The sequence below is a fragment of the Bombina bombina genome, chromosome 4, assembly GCF_027579735.1.
Source record: "Bombina bombina isolate aBomBom1 chromosome 4, aBomBom1.pri, whole genome shotgun sequence".
NCBI lineage: Eukaryota > Metazoa > Chordata > Amphibia > Anura > Bombinatoridae > Bombina > Bombina bombina.
The window spans coordinates 84,169,364-84,190,937 of record NC_069502.1 but is presented as its reverse complement, the minus strand read 5'-3'; the positions used below and the strand labels follow the sequence as shown (position 1 = coordinate 84,190,937).

General features: G+C 41.3%; 1 protein-coding gene across 1 annotated transcript in view; it reads right to left on the bottom strand.

Annotated features, from left to right (window-relative positions):
- The window catches only part of HMBOX1 (homeobox containing 1), a 397,982-nt gene that overhangs the window by 135,483 nt on the left and 240,925 nt on the right, over positions 1-21,574 (bottom strand). Inside the window, exons 4-5 of the mRNA XM_053709533.1 lie at positions 16,404-16,489; positions 611-721 (exon numbers count right to left, since the gene is read on the bottom strand). Of these exons, the coding sequence (XP_053565508.1) occupies positions 611-721; positions 16,404-16,489 (197 nt within the window). The remainder of the gene's footprint in view (positions 1-610; positions 722-16,403; positions 16,490-21,574) is intronic.

Here is a 21,574-nt window from a genome sequence, read left to right as displayed (position 1 = left end):
AGCTAATCCAGACCTACTTTCCACAAGGTTCTTAATGGAAGAATCACCCATACAGGGTACAGTATTATAACTGAAAAATACATGTAAATACTGCATGAAACCACCACTGTTTTGCAAAGATTAAATTACATTAGTATGGTAAAAAGTTTAAAAACTTGATGGATTATAAACCTTATACTTAAAAAAATAAAGTTAGATATCAAAAGAAGAAGAAAAAAAATACTTTGCCAACTGTGTTTTGGAAAAGGAGAAATTGGTAGATGGCTAGCAAATCTATATTGCAGAATTATTTTCTAAATAATGTACCTTGTTCTTTAACGTTACAACACTTTCAAATGAGTTACAGAAATGCAGGCTTACAAAAGCTAAGAATTTGTGATAAATGCAAATAACTATGTACTTTACAAACAGTGTCATGATAACAAACTTAATGAGAAAGGTGTTCAAACATTTAAAACATGAACAGGGTATTTTGTTTACTACGAGAGATAACACAATGAAGATACTACAATATGTAGGAACATAGGCACTTTACTGGCACAAAAAGACTCAGAAGCACAGTCACTCTTTTAAATAAATCACACATGAATTAGAATTCCTTGACATTTACCAGGATTTGTTTTTTCCAGCTGATACCATCGGTAAAATGCTCTTTTTTTCTGTTCACTTAAGTCAGACCCTTGTTGCAGCAGCCAATGGGAGATCCTGCTCTGGCTGATACCTGTAGCAAACACGGTTGTTAAAAATAAAAAAAAAGTAGTTGTAAAACCAGAGATCATGACTGCCAAACAATGATGTGTGTGTGTGTGTGTGTGTATATATATATATATATATATACACACACACACACACACACACACACACATATATACACACACACACACACACACACATATATATATATATACATACATATATATATATATATATATATACACACTAACAATATTATTGAAAGGGGTAGTCAACACCAGAATTTTTGTTGTTTTAAAAGATAGATAAATCCCTTAATTATCAATTCCCCAGTTTTGCATAACCAACACAGTTATAATTATACACGTTTTACCTCTGTAATTACCTTGTATCTAAGCCTCAAGCAGACTGCCCCCTTATTTCAGTTATTTTGACAGACTTGCATTTTAGCCAATCAGAGCAATCTCCATGGTAAATTCACGAGCATGAGCTCAAGGTTATCTATATGAAACACATGAACTAATGCCCTCTAGTGGTGAAAAACGATCAAACTGCTTTTAGTTTAGAGGCGGCCTTCAAGGTCTAAGAAATTAGCATATGAAGCTCCTAGGTTTAGCTTTCAACTAAGAATACCAAGAGAAAAAAGCAAAATTGGGGATAAAAGTAAAAGTGGAAAACAGAATTTATGTTTACCTGATAAATTACTTTCTCCAACGGTGTGTCCGGTCCACGGCGTCATCCTTACTTGTGGGATATTCTCTTCCCCAACAGGAAATGGCAAAGAGCCCAGCAAAGCTGGTCACATGATCCCTCCTAGGCTCCGCCTACCCCAGTCATTCGACCGACGTTAAGGAGGAATATTTGCATAGGAGAAACCATATGGTACCGTGGTGACTGTAGTTAAAGAAAATAAAATATCAGACCTGATTAAAAAAACCAGGGCGGGCCGTGGACCGGACACACCGTTGGAGAAAGTAATTTATCAGGTAAACATAAATTCTGTTTTCTCCAACATAGGTGTGTCCGGTCCACGGCGTCATCCTTACTTGTGGGAACCAATACCAAAGCTTTAGGACACGGATGAAGGGAGGGAGCAAATCAGGTCACCTAAATGGAAGGCACCACGGCTTGCAAAACCTTTCTCCCAAAAATAGCCTCAGAAGAAGCAAAAGTATCAAACTTGTAAAATTTGGTAAAAGTGTGCAGTGAAGACCAAGTCGCTGCCCTACATATCTGATCAACAGAAGCCTCGTTCTTGAAGGCCCATGTGGAAGCCACAGCCCTAGTGGAATGAGCTGTGATTCTTTCGGGAGGCTGCCGTCCGGCAGTCTCGTAAGCCAATCTGATGATGCTTTTAATCCACAAAGAGAGAGAGGTAGAAGTTGCTTTTTGACCTCTCCTTTTACCGGAATAAACAACAAACAAGGAAGATGTTTGTCTAAAATCCTTTGTAGCATCTAAATAGAATTTTAGAGCGCGAACAACATCCAAATTGTGCAACAAACGTTCCTTCTTTGAAACTGGTTTCGGACACAGAGAAGGTACGATAATCTCCTGGTTAATGTTTTTGTTAGAAACAACTTTTGGAAGAAAACCAGGTTTAGTACGTAAAACCACCTTATCTGCATGGAACACCAGATAAGGAGGAGAACACTGCAGAGCAGATAATTCTGAAACTCTTCTAGCAGAAGAAATTGCAACTAAAAATAAAACTTTCCAAGATAATAACTTAATATCAACGGAATGTAAGGGTTCAAACGGAACCCCCTGAAGAACTGAAAGAACTAAATTGAGACTCCAAGGAGGAGTCAAAGGTTTGTAAACAGGCTTAATTCTAACCAGAGCCTGAACAAAAGCTTGAACATCTGGCACAGCTGCCAGCTTTTTGTGAAGTAACACAGACAAGGCAGAAATCTGTCCCTTCAGGGAACTTGCAGATAATCCTTTTTCCAATCCTTCTTGAAGGAAGGATAAAATCTTAGGAATCTTAACCTTGTCCCAAGGGAATCCTTTAGATTCACACCAACAGATATATTTTTTCCAAATTTTGTGGTAAATCTTTCTAGTTACAGGCTTTCTGGCCTGAACAAGAGTATCGATAACAGAATCTGAGAACCCTCGCTTCGATAAGATCAAGCGTTCAATCTCCAAGCAGTCAGCTGGAGTGAAACCAGATTCGGATGTTCGAACGGACCCTGAACAAGCAGGTCTCGTCTCAAAGGTAGCTTCCAAGGTGGAGCCGATGACATATTCACCAGATCTGCATACCAAGTCCTGCGTGGCCACGCAGGAGCTATCAAGATCACCGACGCCCTCTCCTGATTGATCCTGGCTACCAGCCTGGGGATGAGAGGAAACGGCGGGAACACATAAGCTAGTTTGAAGGTCCAAGGTGCTACTAGTGCATCCACTAGAGCCGCCTTGGGATCCCTGGATCTGGACCCGTAGCAAGGAACTTTGAAGTTCTGACGAGAGGCCATCAGATCCATGTCTGGAATGCCCCACAGCTGAGTGACTTGGGCAAAGATTTCCGGATGGAGTTCCCACTCCCCCGGATGTAATGTCTGACGACTCAGAAAATCCGCTTCCCAATTTTCCACTCCTGGGATGTGGATAGCAGACAGGTGGCAGGAGTGAGACTCCGCCCATAGAATGATTTTGGTCACTTCTTCCATCGCTAGGGAACTCCTTGTTCCCCCCTGATGGTTGATGTACGCAACAGTTGTCATGTTGTCTGATTGAAACCGTATGAACTTGGCCCTCGCTAGCTGAGGCCAAGCCTTGAGAGCATTGAATATCGCTCTCAGTTCCAGAATATTTATCGGTAGAAGAGATTCTTCCCGAGACCAAAGACCCTGAGCTTTCAGGGATCCCCAGACCGCGCCCCAGCCCATCAGACTGGCGTCGGTCGTGACAATGACCCACTCTGGTCTGCGGAATGTCATCCCTTGTGACAGGTTGTCCAGGGACAGCCACCAACGGAGTGAGTCTCTGGTCCTCTGATTTACTTGTATCTTCGGAGACAAGTCTGTATAGTCCCCATTCCACTGACTGAGCATGCACAGTTGTAATGGTCTTAGATGAATGCGCGCAAAAGGAACTATGTCCATTGCCGCCACCATCAACCCGATCACTTCCATGCACTGAGCTATGGAAGGAAGAGGAACGGAATGAAGTATCCGACAAGAGTCTAGAAGTTTTGTTTTTCTGGCCTCTGTCAGAAAAATCCTCATTTCTAAGGAGTCTATTATTGTTCCCAAGAAGGGAACCCTTGTTGACGGAGATAGAGAACTCTTTTCCACGTTCACTTTCCATCCGTGAGATCTGAGAAAGGCCAGGACAATGTCCGTGTGAGCCTTTGCTTGAGGAAGGGACGACGCTTGAATCAGAATGTCGTCCAAGTAAGGTACTACAGAAATGCCCCTTGGTCTTAGCACAGCTAGAAGGGACCCTAGTACCTTTGTGAAAATCCTTGGAGCAGTGGCTAATCCGAAAGGAAGCGCCACGAACTGGTAATGCTTGTCCAGGAATGCGAACCTTAGGAACCGATGATGTTCCTTGTGGATAGGAATATGTAGATACGCATCCTTTAAATCCACCGTGGTCATGAATTGACCTTCCTGGATGGAAGGAAGAATAGTTCGAATGGTTTCCATCTTGAACGATGGAACCTTGAGAAACTTGTTTAAGATCTTGAGATCTAAGATTGGTCTGAACGTTCCCTCTTTTTTGGGAACTATGAACAGATTGGAGTAGAACCCCATCCCTTGTTCTCTTAATGGAACAGGATGAATCACTCCCATTTTTAACAGGTCTTCTACACAATGTAAGAATGCCTGTCGTTTTATGTGGTCTGAAGACAACTGAGACCTGTGGAACCTCCCCCTTGGGGGAAGTCCCTTGAATTCCAGAAGATAACCTTGGGAGACTATTTCTAGCGCCCAAGGATCCAGAACATCTCTTGCCCAAGCCTGAGCGAAGAGAGAGAGTCTGCCCCCCACCAGATCCGGTCCCGGATCGGGGGCCAACATTTCATGCTGTCTTGGTAGCAGTGGCAGGTTTCTTGGCCTGCTTTCCCTTGTTCCAGCCTTGCATTGGTCTCCAAGCTGGCTTGGCTTGAGAAGTATTACCCTCTTGCTTAGAGGACGTAGCACTTTGGGCTGGTCCGTTTCTACGAAAGGGACGAAAATTAGGTTTATTTTTTGCCTTGAAAGGCCGATCCTGAGGAAGGGCGTGGCCCTTACCCCCAGTGATATCAGAGATAATCTCTTTCAAGTCAGGGCCAAACAGCGTTTTCCCCTTGAAAGGAATGTTAAGTAGCTTGTTCTTGGAAGACGCATCAGCCGACCAAGATTTCAACCAAAGCGCTCTGCGCGCCACAATAGCAAACCCAGAATTCTTAGCCGCTAACCTAGCCAATTGCAAAGTGGCGTCTAGGGTGAAAGAATTAGCCAATTTGAGAGCATTGATTCTGTCCATAATCTCCTCATAAGGAGGAGAATCACTATCAACCGCCTTTATCAGCTCATCGAACCAGAAACATGCGGCTGTAGCGACAGGGACAATGCATGAAATTGGTTGTAGAAGGTAACCCTGCTGAACAAACATCTTTTTAAGCAAACCTTCTAATTTTTTATCCATAGGATCTTTGAAAGCACAACTATCCTCTATGGGTATAGTGGTGCGTTTGTTTAAAGTGGAAACCGCTCCCTCGACCTTGGGGACTGTCTGCCATAAGTCCTTTCTGGGGTCGACCATAGGAAACAATTTTTTAAATATGGGGGGAGGGACGAAAGGAATACCGGGCCTTTCCCATTCTTTATTAACAATGTCCGCCACCCGCTTGGGTATAGGAAAAGCATCTGGGAGCCCCGGCACCTCTAGGAACTTGTCCATTTTACATAGTTTCTCTGGGATGACCAACTTGTCACAATCATCCAGAGTGGATAATACCTCCTTAAGCAGAATGCGGAGATGTTCCAACTTAAATTTAAATGTAATCACATCAGGTTCAGCTTGTTGAGAAATGTTCCCTGAATCAGTAATTTCTCCCTCAGACAAAACCTCCCTGGCCCCATCAGACTGGGTTAGGGGCCCTTCAGAAATATTATTATCAGCGTCGTCATGCTCTTCAGTATCTAAAACAGAGCAGTCGCGCTTACGCTGATAAGTGTTCATTTTGGCTAAAATGTTTTTGACAGAATTATCCATTACAGCCGTTAATTGTTGCATAGTAAGGAGTATTGGCGCGCTAGATGTACTAGGGGCCTCCTGAGTGGGCAAGACTCGTGTAGACGAAGGAGGGAATGATGCAGTACCATGCTTACTCCCCTCACTTGAGGAATCATCTTGGGCATCATTGTCATTGTCACATAAATCACATTTATTTAAATGAATAGGAATTCTGGCTTCCCCACATTCAGAACACAGTCTATCTGGTAGTTCAGACATGTTAAACAGGCATAAACTTGATAACAAGGTACAAAAAACGTTTTAAAATAAAACCGTTACTGTCACTTTAAATTTTAAACTGAACACACTTTATTACTGCAATTGCGAAAAAACATGAAGGAATTGTTCAAAATTCACCAAATTTTCACCACAGTGTCTTAAAGCCTTAAAAGTATTGCACACCAAATTTGGAAGCTTTAACCCTTAAAATAACGGAACCGGAGCAGTTTTGAACTTTAACCCCTTTACAGTCCCTGGTATCTGCTTTGCTGAGACCCAACCAAGCCCAAAGGGGAATACGATACCAAATGACGCCTTCAGAAAGTCTTTTCTAAGTATCAGAGCTCCTCTCACATGCGACTGCATGCCATGCCTCTCAAAAACAAGTGCGCAACACCGGCGCGAAAATGAGGCTCTGCCTATGCTTTGGGAAAGCCCCTAAAGAATAAGGTGTCTAAAACAGTGCCTGCCGATATTATTATATCAAAATACCCAGATAAAATGATTCCTCAAGGCTAAATATGTATTTAATAATGAATCGATTTAGCCCAGAAAAAGTCTACAGTCTTAATAAGCCCTTGTGAAGCCCTTATTTACGATCGTAATAAACATGGCTTACCGGATCCCATAGGGAAAATGACAGCTTCCAGCATTACATCGTCTTGTTAGAATGTGTCATACCTCAAGCAGCAAGAGACTGCTCACTGTTCCCCCAACTGAAGTTAATTGCTCTCAACAGTCCTGTGTGGAACAGCCATGGATTTTAGTGACGGTTGCTAAAATCATTTTCCTCATACAAACAGAATTCTTCATCACTTTTCTGTTTCTGAGTAAATAGTACATACCAGCACTATTTCAAAATAACAAACTCTTGATTGAATAATAAAAACTACAGTTAAACACTAAAAAACTCTAAGCCATCTCCGTGGAGATGTTGCCTGTACAACGGCAAAGAGAATGACTGGGGTAGGCGGAGCCTAGGAGGGATCATGTGACCAGCTTTGCTGGGCTCTTTGCCATTTCCTGTTGGGGAAGAGAATATCCCACAAGTAAGGATGACGCCGTGGACCGGACACACCTATGTTGGAGAAAGTTGTTTAAAATTACATGCCCTATCTGAATCATGAAAGTTTTTTTGGACTGTCCATTTAACGAAAACAAAAAAAACACAAATTATGTTTACCTGATAAATTAATTTATTTCATGGTGGTAAGATTCCACAATCCATTACTCCTGGGAATTACTCTTCCGGGCCACTAGGAGGAGGCAACGATTCAAAGAAACCCAAGTGCTCTATAAAACCCCTCCCACCTTACTGGAAACTAGTCTGATGTATAGCCAAGTAAGAAAGGTAGAAAAAGAAATAGAAGGAAAATAATAGGAGCAGGGAAAAAAAGATGTGCAAAAGATAAATCAACCATCACCAGAAAATAAGAGGGTGGAGTCTAGTAGAACAGTTAGCAAGGGTAGAAAAGAAAATATCCCTAAGTTCCACATTAGAAGCCGGCAAAGGATAACAAAATGTAAACCTTGCTGAGGGATTAAAAGGATTACCTGGTTTAAACCATTCCCTAGAGACTATCTTAAATACAGCATCAGGAATATAAATAACCCGTGGAGATTCATCCACAAGTTTAAAAATTAAATTTAGATGATTAACAGACTTATCCTCCGCTACCTTTGAATTTTTAACCTCTAAAGTAAGACAAATCTCCTTTAAAAGTGAATGAATATGTTAAACAAACAAAAAACAAGATGATTCTGAATCAGGGGGAGACTTCTGATCATTAGAGAAAACACCTCCCTCTGAGGACTTAGCAGATTGAGGAACAGAAACATTAACCTCAACAGGCTTAGAGCTAGTAGAAAGTAAATTATGAACTGACCTTTTACGCTTACTAGAAGGCAGCAAAGCTACCAACATTTTTGATACTGTGGAGTGAATGAAGTTTAACTCCAGGTGCAAAATCTGAAGAACTCCCATGTAAGGAACAAACAGAAGGAGCACAAATACCTTTAGAAGCAAGTGCAGCTTTAGACTTGTCAGAATGCATAAAAACATTTAAAACACGCATTACATAATTGTAAAACCTCAGCAAGTTTACAATAACGACACTTAACATAGGCAGGAAAATGTTCAGATGACCCAGCTTCTGAAGTAGATTTAGGGACAGAATCAGAAGGCTCCATAATATCAGAAAACTACAAAAGAAGATTACATAAACATAAGGTTATATTCCCAAAAAAAGAGCTCTTGAATCAAGGAAAAACCTACCCCCATCCAATAGTAGCTGTAAAAAAAAACAAAAAAAAAAACTTACAATGCCGAAGAGCACTAATCCGACATTTCAAAAGAGGATAACGCATCAAAATGCAGCACAGACTCAACACACGACACGACTAAGATAAGGCAAAATAGCACGCCTAAACTAACCTGTGCGCCCAAAAAAAAACTGACACGTGCAATCGAGAGAAGCAGATGTGCTCTATCCTGACTGCCCTATGCGTGTAAACTAAAAAAAACAACAGGCAGACACACACAAAAAAACGGACTTAATTTTTTTTAAAGGGGAATATAGCCAAAAAGAGAATCTAACAAACTATATTATAATAAAAATGTCCCAAGGCTATATAAATATATAAAACAAATAATAGGCTGATGCAGTGCCCCATAAACAAAAAGAGTACTTACCCAGAGGCACCTACTACTGGAGAAAACCATGCTGAAAATTACAACAGAAGATATAGAATAGGAGTATATTTATGATCCAATAGGAGAAAGCAAAGGACAGGTCCCTGCGTCACCTGTGAATGGCTTCTGACCAATTCCCATAAGGTGAAAAAAATGTGTTACTACCCCAAACTCCCATTACATGCCTCTAACAAACCCTGCACTCTGAGGGGAAACTGGCCTAAAATCAGTCTGTGAACCACTCTCACAGAAGAAAATCAGGAACATCTTCATTCTTCACATTCTTCCAGCGGAGGAAATGATTAGACTAGTATCCAGTAAGGCGGGAGGGTTTTAATAAAGCTCTTTGGGCTTGGGAGTCTTTGCCTCCTCCTAGTGGCCAGGAAGAGTAATTCCCAGTAGTAATGGATCGTAGACTCTCACCACCTGTATGAAAGAAAACAAATTTAAGAGTGTGGAGTCAAGAATATCCACCGTCTAATACTGGAAAACAATGGTGCAAAGCAAAAACATAAATATACTTACCAGATAATTTCCTTTCCTTCTGTATGAGGAGAGTCCACTGCTTCATTCCTTACTTGTGGGAAATACAGAACCTGGCCACCAGGAGGAGGCAAAGACACCCCAGCCAAAGGCTTAAATACCTCCCCCACTTCCCACATAACCCAGTCATTCTGCCAAGGGAACAAGGAACAGTAGGAGAAATATCAGGGCATAAATGGTGCCAGAAGAATAACACAAAATTTAGGTCAGCCCTTCAGAGAATACGGGCGGGGGCCGTGGACTCTCCTCATACAGAAGGAAAGGAAATGATCTGGTAAGAATAAATTATGTTTTCCTTCTTAACATGAGGAGAGTCCACACCAGCTTCATTCCTTACTTGTGGGAAACATATACCCAAGCTCCAGAGGACACTGAATGAACAGGAGGGCAAAAAAGAAGGCGGGCCCTATTCTGAGGGCACCTCAGCCTGCAAAACCTTTCTCCCAAAAGCTGCTTCAGCCAAGCAAAAACGTAAAACTTAAAATTTTGAAAAGGTATATAAGGATGACCAGGTAGCCGCCCAGCAAATCTTATCCATAAAGGCTTCATTTTTGAAGGCCCAAGAGGAAGCCACTGCTCTATTTGAATGAGCCTTAATCCTCTGAGGAGGCTTATGTCCCGCTGTCTCATAAGCTAAGCGAATAATGCTCCTCAACTAAAAAGACAAGGAAGTGGACAAGGCCCTCTGCCCCCTACGCTTCCCAGAATAGACAAACAAAGAAGTCTGTCTAAACTCCTTCGTAGCCTGAAGGTAGAACTTCAAGGCCCAAACCACATCCAAATTAAGAAGAAATCGTTCCTTCGAAGTAGGAGGATTAGGGCACAAGGAAGCAATCACAATCTCCTGATTGATGTTGCGATCTGAAACGACCATAGGAAGAAAACGTAGCCCAGTACGAAGAACAAAGTTTATATGTAGGGGTGGGATAAACGCTCTCTATATATATACCCCTACATATATACTTTGCACTTATAGTCTGTATATGGAGATTTACCAGACTACTTAGGGATTTAAGCTTACACCGTTTCTAGCACTCACACCACTTTTCTATTGCTTTCCAGTACGAAGAACAGCCTTATCATCATGAAATACTAGGAAAAGAGGCTCACATTGCAAGGCAGCCATTTCAGAGACTCTGCGTGCCAAAGCAATAGCCAGTAGAAAAAGAACCTTCCAAGACAGTAATGTAATGTCAACTACATGCATAAGCTCAAACTGAGCCTTCTGCAGAACTTTAAGAAAATGATTTAAACTCCAAGGAGGAGCGTTAGCTCTAAACACAGGCCTGATTCTAGCCAGAGCCTGAACAAAAGACTGAACATCTGGAAGCTCAGCGAGCCTCTTGTGCAGTAACACAGATCGGGCCGAAATATGTCCCTAAGGGAGCTAGCAGAAAGGCCCTTCTCCAGCCCATCCTGGAGAAAGGAAAGAATCCTGGAAACCCTGACCTTATGCCAGGGGAAACCACACTCTTCACACCAGAATAAGTAGGTCCTCCACACGTTATGATAGATGCGACGAGTAACAGGCTTACGAGCTAGAATGAGAGTATCAATAACTCTCTCAGAAAAACCTCTCTTGGCTAGGACAAAGCGTTCAATCTTCACGCAGTCAGCCTCAGAGAATCTAGGTTTTGATGAACAAAAGGACCTTGTTCCAGCAGATCCCTGTGACAAGGTAACTTCCATGGAGGAGATGACGACATCCCCACTAGATCCGCAAACCCCATCCTTCGCGGCCACGATGGAGCAATCAGTATCGATGCTCGCTCCTGCTTGATACGGGCCACTACTCGAGGAAGGAAAGGTAATAGCGTAAAAAGGTATATTAGACTGAACCTCCAAGGCATCACTAATGCATCTATTAGTTAACCCTGAGGGTCCCTGGATCTCGACCCATACCAGGGTAGCTTGGTATTGAGATGAGACGCCATGAGATCTATCTCCGGAGTGCCCCACCTGTTGCATATCTCCGCAAACACCTTGGGATGAAGAGACCATTCCCCCGGATGAAAGGATTGCTTGCTGAGAAAATCCGCTTCCCAGTTGTCCACACAAGGAATGTGGTTTGCTGAAAGCGAACAGTTGTGGGCCTCCGCCCACTCCAGAATCCGAGATACCTCCATCATTGCAAGGGAGCTCCTCTTTCTTCCCTGGTGGTTGATGTAAGCCACAAAGGTAATATTGTCGGATTGGAACCTGATATACTAGGATGAACCCAGACGGGGCCAAGCCTTCAGAGCATTGAAGATTGCTCGAAGTTCCAGAATGTTGATCGGAAGAGAGCTCTCCTCCCGAGACCAAATGCCCTTAGCCTTCTTGGCTCCTCAAACTGCTCCCCATCCTGAGAGGCTCGCATCTGTAGTCGCAATTTCCCAGTCTTAAAAAGGATGTCCCTCGGGACAGGTGATCTGGACAGAGCCACCAAGAGAGCGATTCTCTCAACCGGCTGTCCAGAGAGATCTGTTGAGACTGATCCGAATAATTGCCGTTCCACTGTCTCAGCATGCACAGCTGTAATGGTCTGAGACTGAACCTGGCAAAGGGAACTATGTCCATGCTGGACACCATGAGACCAATCACCTCCATACAATGCGCCACAGAGGGCCTTAAGGAGGTCCGGAGGGCAAGACATGCCGAAGCCAGCTTGCAGCGTCTCTGGTCTGAAAGAAATATCCTCATGACTAGTGAGTTTATTATAGTGTCCAGGAATTCTACTCTGGTGTTTGGAATAAGAGAACTCTTTACTAAGTTTATCTTCCATCCATGGGATCGAAGAAGAGAGAGAAGAGATTCCGAATGTTCTTCAGCTAGATGAAAGGATGGTGCTTGTACCAGAATATTGATGACAGATTTGAGAGAAGGAATCTGCCTTTGGGTGGAAGAGACTTGAACCCAATTCTGTAACCCTGAGCAATGACCTCCAGGACCCAAGGATCCTGCACATCCCTGAACCAAGCTTCTGAGAAGAGCAAACATCTGCCCCCTACCTGATCCATAAACAGATTGGGGGCGACCCCTTCATGCTGATTTAGTCTCAGCGGGCTTCTTGCTCTGCTTGGACTTATTCCAGGACTGAGCCAGCTTCCACTTTTTAGGCTGCTTGGTCTTACCGGTGGATTGCTGGCACTGGGATTTATCTGAACTAAAAGTATTAGATTGTCCCTTAGATCTGTTCTTTTTATCCTGCGGTAGGAAAGCACCCTTGCCCCCTGTTACCGTGAAAATAATGTAGTCCAGGCCTGGACCAAACAAAATCTTACCCTTGATTGGAAGGGAAGAGAATCTGGACTTGGAAGTCAAGTCCGCAGACCAGGACTTCAGCTACAGAGCCTGGCGGGAAAGCCCAGCAGTTTTAGCCTTTAAACGAATAATATGCATATTCGCATCACAAATAAAAGAAATACATCGAGGGGACCTTCCACCTTGATCAATTCCGATAAGGAGTCACACCAGTAGGTAGCCGATTCCGCAACCCCGGCAACTGCCGCTGCTGGTTGAAATAAATATGGCGAATGTTGAAATATCTTTCTTATCAGAGTTTCCATCTTTTTATCCATGGCTCTTTGAACAACGAACTATCCTCCAGTGGGATAGTAGTGCGTTTTGCCAGCATGGAGACAGCATCATCCACCTTAGGGACAGAACCCCACAACTCCATTTGAGAGTCCGGGACTGGGAACAGTTTCTTAAAGGCAGACAAAGGGTTGAAGGAAGAACCAATCCTCTCCCATTCGTTCTTAATAATGTTTGCCATCTTTACAGGAACAGAGAAAGTTTGAGGAACAACCCTGTCTTCGTAAACTCTATCTAGTTTTGGAATTAAAGGTTCTTCAGGCAGTTTGGCTTCTGGAACCTCTAAGGTAGCAAGAACTTCCTTTAAAAGAAAGCGCAAGTGCTCCATCCTAAATCTAAAATCTGGTACCTCTGCAATCGGAGGCTTAGAGGCAGCAGATTCCGACACAGAAAATTCACACTCTGAAGTATCAGAAAGAAATTCATCATCAAATAACCGTCTATCAGCTATAGCCAATAAACTAGATGATGACCCCTGGGAAGGATAGCAATATTTGCAAGGTAAAGCACTAATGGCCGCGGACACCGCCGTTTGTAACTGCGCAGTGAAGTAAAGTAAAAGGCCTCCTCCAAATGGAGGATCAGGCGTGCTATGGGAAACTGCATGTGTATTAGGAGATGAAAGCAGGGTGCGCACCTCATGGGATAGAGACCCCTCAGAGGTGGAATGCTCAGTGGTATCAAACATGTTAACCTTTTTGACATAATCACCTTTTCTAGGCAAGTGGAACATAATTGAGAGGGCAGGTATACCTCGGCCTCCTCACAATTTAAACAGGCATTAGTCTTAGGTAGAGAGGGAGTACCCTCTAAAATGTCAGAGTCCCCCATAGCTATGGGCTATGTCCTATATAAAACAATAACGAACGTTATATAAAATTAAAAATGGCATCTTTATACCCCCAACGGCTGGGGCACTGACCACCTCCTATGACCCAGGCACACAGAGAAACTGCTTCTCTCCGATAACCAGTATGGTCAGCGAGTAGGAATTGAAACTATGACCACACCCAGTCACATGGAGCGCAACCTAGGACCGCCTCCGCTAAGGAAAAGCGTGCCAAGCTTGTAAACCTGTGCAGCTCTAAAGTAAAAGTAACCTGTATGTTCCAACCTCAGCCTATGAGCCTCAGAAAAGATCTCACACAACGCAGTATAAATCAAATAAAAATGTATGCGATTAATCCCCATTGTTAAATAATCCCCCCCTCAGGAGATATTAACCCTCGATTCCATACAGATAAAAGGAGCCACATTGTAACCCTGTCTTCTAGCGTTACCAAATGTGTAAAAAATGAAACAATCTTACCGGAATCTATGCTGTGGAACAGAAACACAGCCTCTCTAGTGTGACAGTCTTGTAGTATCGCTCCTGACATGGACTTGCGTGATGAAAGGAGGCAGTGAAACTTGTCAACACTGATTGCTTAGGAGCTGTTAATACGAGTCTGGATGGTTTCGCAGAAAGACTCTCCCTGCATCTCCAGATCCTAACCTTTGTCAATGCTCTCACTGAGAGGCTGACAAGACTACTTAAAACTCCAGTTCCATTTCAAAGGGTAGATACCCTCCATAAGGAACTACTCCGTATCTTCTGACACTTCTCTGCCAACCTCCTGTGACGAAAGGCAAAGAATGACTGGGATATGAGGGAAGTGGGGGAGGTATTTAAACCTTTGGCTGGGGTGTCTTTGCCTCCTCCTGGGGGCCAGGTTCTGTATTTCCCACAAGTAAGGAATGAAGCCGTGGACTCTCCTCATATTAAGAAGGAAAAGAGCAAGGTGAAATTTCTTGTTAATAAAGGTTAATGAGGGTGTTGATACATTTTCTGGAAACATAAAGGGGCATAAAACACAATTTTTTTCTTTCATGAGTCAGATAGGGCATACAATTTTTAACAGTTTTCTAATGTACTTCTATTATCAAACTGTCTTTGTTCTCTTGGTATCTTTTGAAGAAAAACAGGTATGTAAGATCAGTTATGTGCACGTGTCTGGAGCACTATATGGCAGGCGTTTTGCAAAAATGTTATCCATTTGCAAGAACACTTGATGGCAGCATTATTTCCTACCATGTAGTGCTCCAGATGACTACCTTGGTATCTCTTCAACCAAGAGAACCATATGAACGAAGCAAACTTGATAATAAAAGTAAATTGAAAACTTTCTTAAAACTGTATGCTCTGAATCACAAAATATTTGTTTTGGGGTTTCATATACATTTAAGGGGACAGTAAATACCATGAGATTTTAATATAAAAAAAATAGTTATGCACAGGAAAAAACAAACAATAAAAAAAACAAGCAATCTTCTTTCATTATTTATTTTGTCCCCTTTTTCAGGCATATTATTGTAGATTTTCTAATTCTCAGTTTTCAGAACTGAAAAAGCACTCTGAAGACATATCAAGGCTGACCCTGCTACATATTTTCATAATTGGTTTTAACACATAATAACTTCAAACAAATGCACTTTATATTTGCAAAATGACCATGCTAGTCTTGTTGCCTGCAGACCAAAGCCCAGATTGGCTGGGGTTTGTCTATTGAAAACTATCTGCCACATACAAGTTGTTAATAAATGTAGCAGTGAGGCAATCATCATAAAAAATACAGTATGTGTAGGACAGTCACTGCAGTGCAGACAGCATGTATATTAACATATACTAAATTATGTGTCTTTTTAACCCCAATATGTTGCTGGTCGTTAAGGGTCTGTCGCCTCATAATAGTGCGGGTCTCGCCGCTAGCAGCAAGACTATACTATTATGCCCTCCCTCCCTCCTGCAGGCCTCCTGAAATAGTGCAATAACAAAAAATCAAGCCCCATAAGAAGACCAGCAACGTACAGATTACGTCACAGGTCGCTAAGGGGTTAAAGGACCACTAAAGTCAAAATTAAACTTTGAGTATTCAGATAGATCACACAATTTTAAACAACTTTCCAATTCACATCCATTATCTAAATATGAACAATCTTTTCATATACACACTTTCTGAGACACCAGCTCCTACTGAGCATGTGCAGGATTCACAGAATATATGCATTTGGAGATTGGCTGATGGCTGTCACATGATGCAATGGGAGGGAAAACACAAAAACTTTGAAATGTGTCAGAAAAAAAATCTACTACTCATGTGAAATTCAATGTATTATGCATATATTAATTATACTATTCTACTGGGTTTAGTTCAGTGGTCCTTAAAGAGTAGGAAAAAACAAAGTTTTAATGAATATTGTGACCTACTAAGAGGAACAGATTACCTAATATAAGTAACTTAGCATTACAAGCATTTTCTTTTATCAAAGTGATATGACTGGTGTAAAGTTTTATTTGGGTTTTAAATGAAAGACAAACATTTTAAAAAGTGTCATTTGTGCGCTGCAATGCAGAAAAGCAGCCAATTGTGAGACATCTGCACTGCTCCTAACTGAACGGGCCTCTTACCTGTTACTTGTGCAACGACCGCTTGGGATATTCTTCGATTAGCAAGAAAGGCTTTAATTTCGTCTTTAATGACACTGCTGTCCCTCCTGTCACAATAAAGACACAACATATAAATGACTGATTGCCATTTCTGGTTAGTATCTCAAGTTCAAATGCTGGGAAAGGGGTGGAGAAACGCTAAACCATAAAGACTATCATTTATGTTCCGCCAATGAAAGTCAGATAAACATTTAAAGGGACAGTAAAGGCTGTTACTCTAGTAACTGTCCCTAAGTCGCCTCAGCAACTTAACACTTATTTATTCAATATTTAAATAACCAATTCAATTTAAAAAAAAAATCTGCCTCAGGCTAATCTGTTTTGAATACATCATTTTATCTAGCATTTACTTGGTGCTTGCTCATTAAACCGTAACCAACAGCAAAATTTGCATTGTTTAACTGTTTAAGAGTAGTCCAAGGACATAGCCTTTGCAAAGCGTCTTGGAAACATTTATCTCCTTTGCCGTGTTCCACTCAAGGAACATTAAAACAAACTCCTGCACTGATTAAAAGGATACCAAACCCACATTTTTTCTTTTACGATTCAGATTGAGCTTGCAATTTTAAGCAACTTTCTAATTACGCCCATTATCAGTTCTTCATTCTCTTTATATCTTTTGTTGAAAAGCAGGATGTATGCTTAGGAGCCACCCCACTTCTGGAGCACTATATGGCAGCTGTTTTGCAAGAATGTTACCCATTTGCAAGAGCACTAGATGGCAGAACTATTTCCTGCTATGTAGGGCTCCCGATGCCTACCTAGGTATCTTTTCAACACAGAATATAATGGTAACAAAGCAAATTTGATAATAGAAGTAAACTAGAAACTATTTAAACCGATATGCTCTGTCTGAATCACAAAAGAAAATGTTTGGGCTTCATATACTGTTAAGCAATCACTGTGTGCTGAAGGTTTAGGGATCTGAATCCTACAGGATTTACTGCAGCCTCTTTGGGGGCATTGGAAACAAACAAACATAAAGAAACAATATTCAGGATGTAAATTGCATAATATGTTGCAAAATAAATGAGTGCACACCGCACAGTGTTTGTTTAACCAATCATCATTAAAACTTTCAATTGGGATTTTGGATTGAATGTCCTGTAAAAGCAAACAGTTCATGCTACATTCTTACCCCAGCTAGGAATATGCTTTAATCGTTTACCTAATAACCAGTTCTGGAGTCTGTCAATACAAAAACCCTACACTATTATAAAGCAGCAACACTTTGATTAGCTTTAAAATGTAATGTTTGTAAGAATACAGATCACAGAGTTATGTATCATCTGTATAGTAGGATCAGAGGCTAAATTAGCCAAAGATTCTGCTGCGTATTCATTGGACCATTGGTCCTCTTCACAAACCGTATTAGTACCAAGCTCAGTAAACTATTATATTAAAGGGACATAATACTCATATGCTAAATCACTTGAAACTGATGCAGTATAACTGTAAAAAGCTGACAGGAAAATATCACCTGAGCATCTCTATGTAAAAAAGGAAGATATTTTACCTCACAATTTCCTCAGCTCAGCAGAGTAAGTTCTGTGTAAAAAGTTATACTCAGCTGCTCCCAGCTGCAGGTAAAAAAATTAAAAAAAATGAAGAAATGAACAGCAGCCAATCAGCATCAGCAGTGCTGAGGTCATGAACTCTTACTGTGATCTCATGAGATTTGACTTAAATCTCATGAGATTTCATAGTAAGCTTCCTTTACCTGATTGGTGAAATAATATGAGAGTGCACGATGCTAGTCCCTTCAGATGTCCCAGGACAGACACACTAAAATGCTGCTTAGAAATCCTTTACAATGGGAGGTGGCTACTGAGGAACTTTTGAGGTAAAATATCTTTCTTTTTTACATAGAGATGTTCAGGTGATATTTTCTAATCAGCTTTTTACAGCCCTGCTGCATCACTTCCAAGTGTTTAAACATTTGGGTATTATGGCCCTTTAAACAAGTCTTATATTGTGAGGAAAAAGCATCCGATGGGTTAAAGCGAATTAAGGCAACTGTGTAAAGAGCCAAGGGCCAGACTGGGAAAGCAAAATGCCATAAAGTATCTCGCTGCTTGACATTTCTTTTAATGAGTGTCATATCTGATCAGAAGTGTCATAACACAAGGATGGATGAGGGTAATTCTAGGCAACTTGAAGAAGGTGTATGAGTGCCATATGGTATGTGCAAAGTTTCATTACTGAGGGGAGACATAAATCTTTTACATCAGACATAAAACCTGAGCCATAAAATTAGCTGTGGAAAAAAAAAAGGATTTAAAGCAGCAGAACTGCATAATTTATAGCAAAATAATTCACAAGGCATTCAGAAGAAAAACAAAACTGTTTGTATATTACTAGCTATAGCCTCCCCTTTCTTGCAGTTATCCCAGTGTCTAGGCTATTTACAGATCAACTCCCACATGAACTATAAGATATGTTTAAGCCTGTAACTCAAAACAGGGGAAATCATTTAATGTGAGTGCAAGTGAATTCGGCAGCCCCTCAATCAAGGTGCACCAAAGGTCATAACTAGATGATGCCAACATTAAAGGTAAACAACAGGAGATATAGGAGAAAAGCTATTCAGAAGGAAGTAAAAGAATTAACTACAAATCTCCACTTGTACTCAGCAATTTTTCAGTACACTTACATTTTTAACGGGTTCAATAAATAGCAGGACACTTATAAAATGGGCCCTAAGGTTTTCTTATTTGCTCTGACATAAATGGGCAAAGGTGTATGAACTTACCAGTTCTGCTAATTCTTTAAGGTGTGCACTACCACAGCCGCTTCGGATGCTGCCTCTCTACTGGTCCCACAAGGTTAAAGGGACAGTGTACACCGATTGTCTTATAACTGCATGTAATAGACACTACTATAAAGAAGAATATGCACAGATACTGATCTAAAAATCCAGTATAAAACCTTTTAAAAACTTACTTAGAAGCTCCCAGTTTAGCACTGTTGATGCGGTTAGGCTGGGACACCCAGTGTAAGCCCCTGCATATGAAAAGACAGATTATACAAGCAATAGCAGCAGGAATCTGTAGACCTGGTTCTACATGTGATACTTTGGGGCTTGGCTAGGAGTCTCAGCAAAAAAATTATCAAAACTGTATATTGTTACAAAAACACCCTCAGATGGGCTATATAAATGGATCATCTACAAAACATTTATGCAAAGAAAATCAAGTGTGCAATGTCCCTTTAAGACTTGCCAATGTAGGTCAATACAGGAGCGCCCCAAGTTAACAGAAAACAAACCTGAGGATGAAGGGGTGTGATACGGTGTAAGTTCAACATGCAGCCTGAGCTAACAATCTCCTGGGAACTAGGTAGACCGTATTCTGGGGTGTTAGCGAATGGGCAAGTGTACGAAGGAGGTGAGTGAAGGGATTGGTGAGGCACAGGGCAACCTGCTTCACCACCTTAGTAGAAGTGCACACTGAGAGTTGGTAGATTCTGAGTTAAATTACAAATGAACAATCAATGGGAACCCCTAGTTCATGGCCACAAGACTGCACCTGTGAGTGGACCAACTATTCAGGATCACTCTGCCCTAAACTCACTCACAAGATGTTTATGAGGACTACACCTGGGTGAGTTAGCTTTTGATGCAATACTCATTACTGTTAATTTGCTCTCTTTTGCTTCCTTCCTATATCAACTCACTTCTACATGTGTCACTGGAAACAAATTCCAGTGATTTTCTGTAGATATTAATGGTAGTTAGCTGTTCATTGCTATCTGTATTCTCTATAATGTGCAAGGAACACATGCCACCTAGTCTTGTTTCGTTACAAATACAGATGTAGCCTTTCCAAGACAATGCCACCATAAAGAAGTCACAATAACCATGCAATCTTAAAAAGGCCTCCACAATATCAGTAAAGGAATGAGGTCTCAATTTACTTGCAGGGTTAGTAGTGGCTATTGCTGTAGACGACAATCAGGGATTTTGAGAACGTATGCAAGGCATGAGGCTGTTTTGTATACTTGTCCAATTGAAGCTGTTTTTTTTTTTTAATAAAGTTCTAGTAGCGAAAGCATTTAACTAAAAGGGACAGTCAACACCAGAATTTTTGTTTTTTTAACAAACCGGAAGTTAGGGGCACGCTAGGGGTTTTAATAGGGTGATAGGGGTGTTAGAAAGTTAGGATTTTTTGTTGGAGAATTGCAACATATCCATTGAGAAAGGTACCAGAATGGTACCGAAACGTTTGGGGTTAACTGTGTTTTGGATGCCTTGTTAAACTTTTGAATTAAAGGACTTTTTTCTTCAAAGACCGGTGAGTGCAGCATCTTTTTATTCTCTACTTGGAATGAAATTGGACAGTGTATATATGTATATATATATATATATATATATATATATATATATAGGAAAAAGAAAGGTGTGTCTGGGATCTAAGTGTAATTCAATCAAACAGGCTATAAAAGCCTATATGTCCCATAAGCTATATTGCCCATAGACCTCTAGGTGTACAGTCTAACTGATACTTAGCCAAGTTGTCCCTTAAAGGAGTGGATAAAGTCCCAAAGGATCAGACAATCAAATATTGGATAAATCCGCAAGTTATAAAGTCCACAGAAAGTAAAGAAGTGTATCATATACACATGTGCTGGATACAAAAACGCTGAACAGTGATTCCCCGGCACTACCAATGAGGATCAAATATTACTCTGAAATATATAGCTGAACCGATATGCGGTCAGATCCACTCACCGGTCCCAGTGCCTCTTTCAAACGCTGCCTGTAAAGGTAGCAACTCCAGGGTTATTCAGCGTTATTTTGCAAGCGTGTCCCTCCTTGATACCGGTCCGCCAAAGCTCAGCGTCTCCCTGCAGCAGTACGTGTAACACAAACACGTGACCTACTCATCCAATGAGATGCAGGATTTATGCTGTTAGCTGTAGCTTGAGACAAAATCCTCTGTATCGCTTCTGGTCTAAGCTGCAAAGTGCTATAGCATATTAATGACAACGAGATCTCAAGTTCACATATGAACATCATGTTAGAAGTATTAATTTTTTGGATTTAGTTTTGACAGGAACTAGTGATGGCAGAATCGCAAGCCAATCACTAGAAATACACTTCTACATGCAAGAAGCTGTCACCCTGTACATGT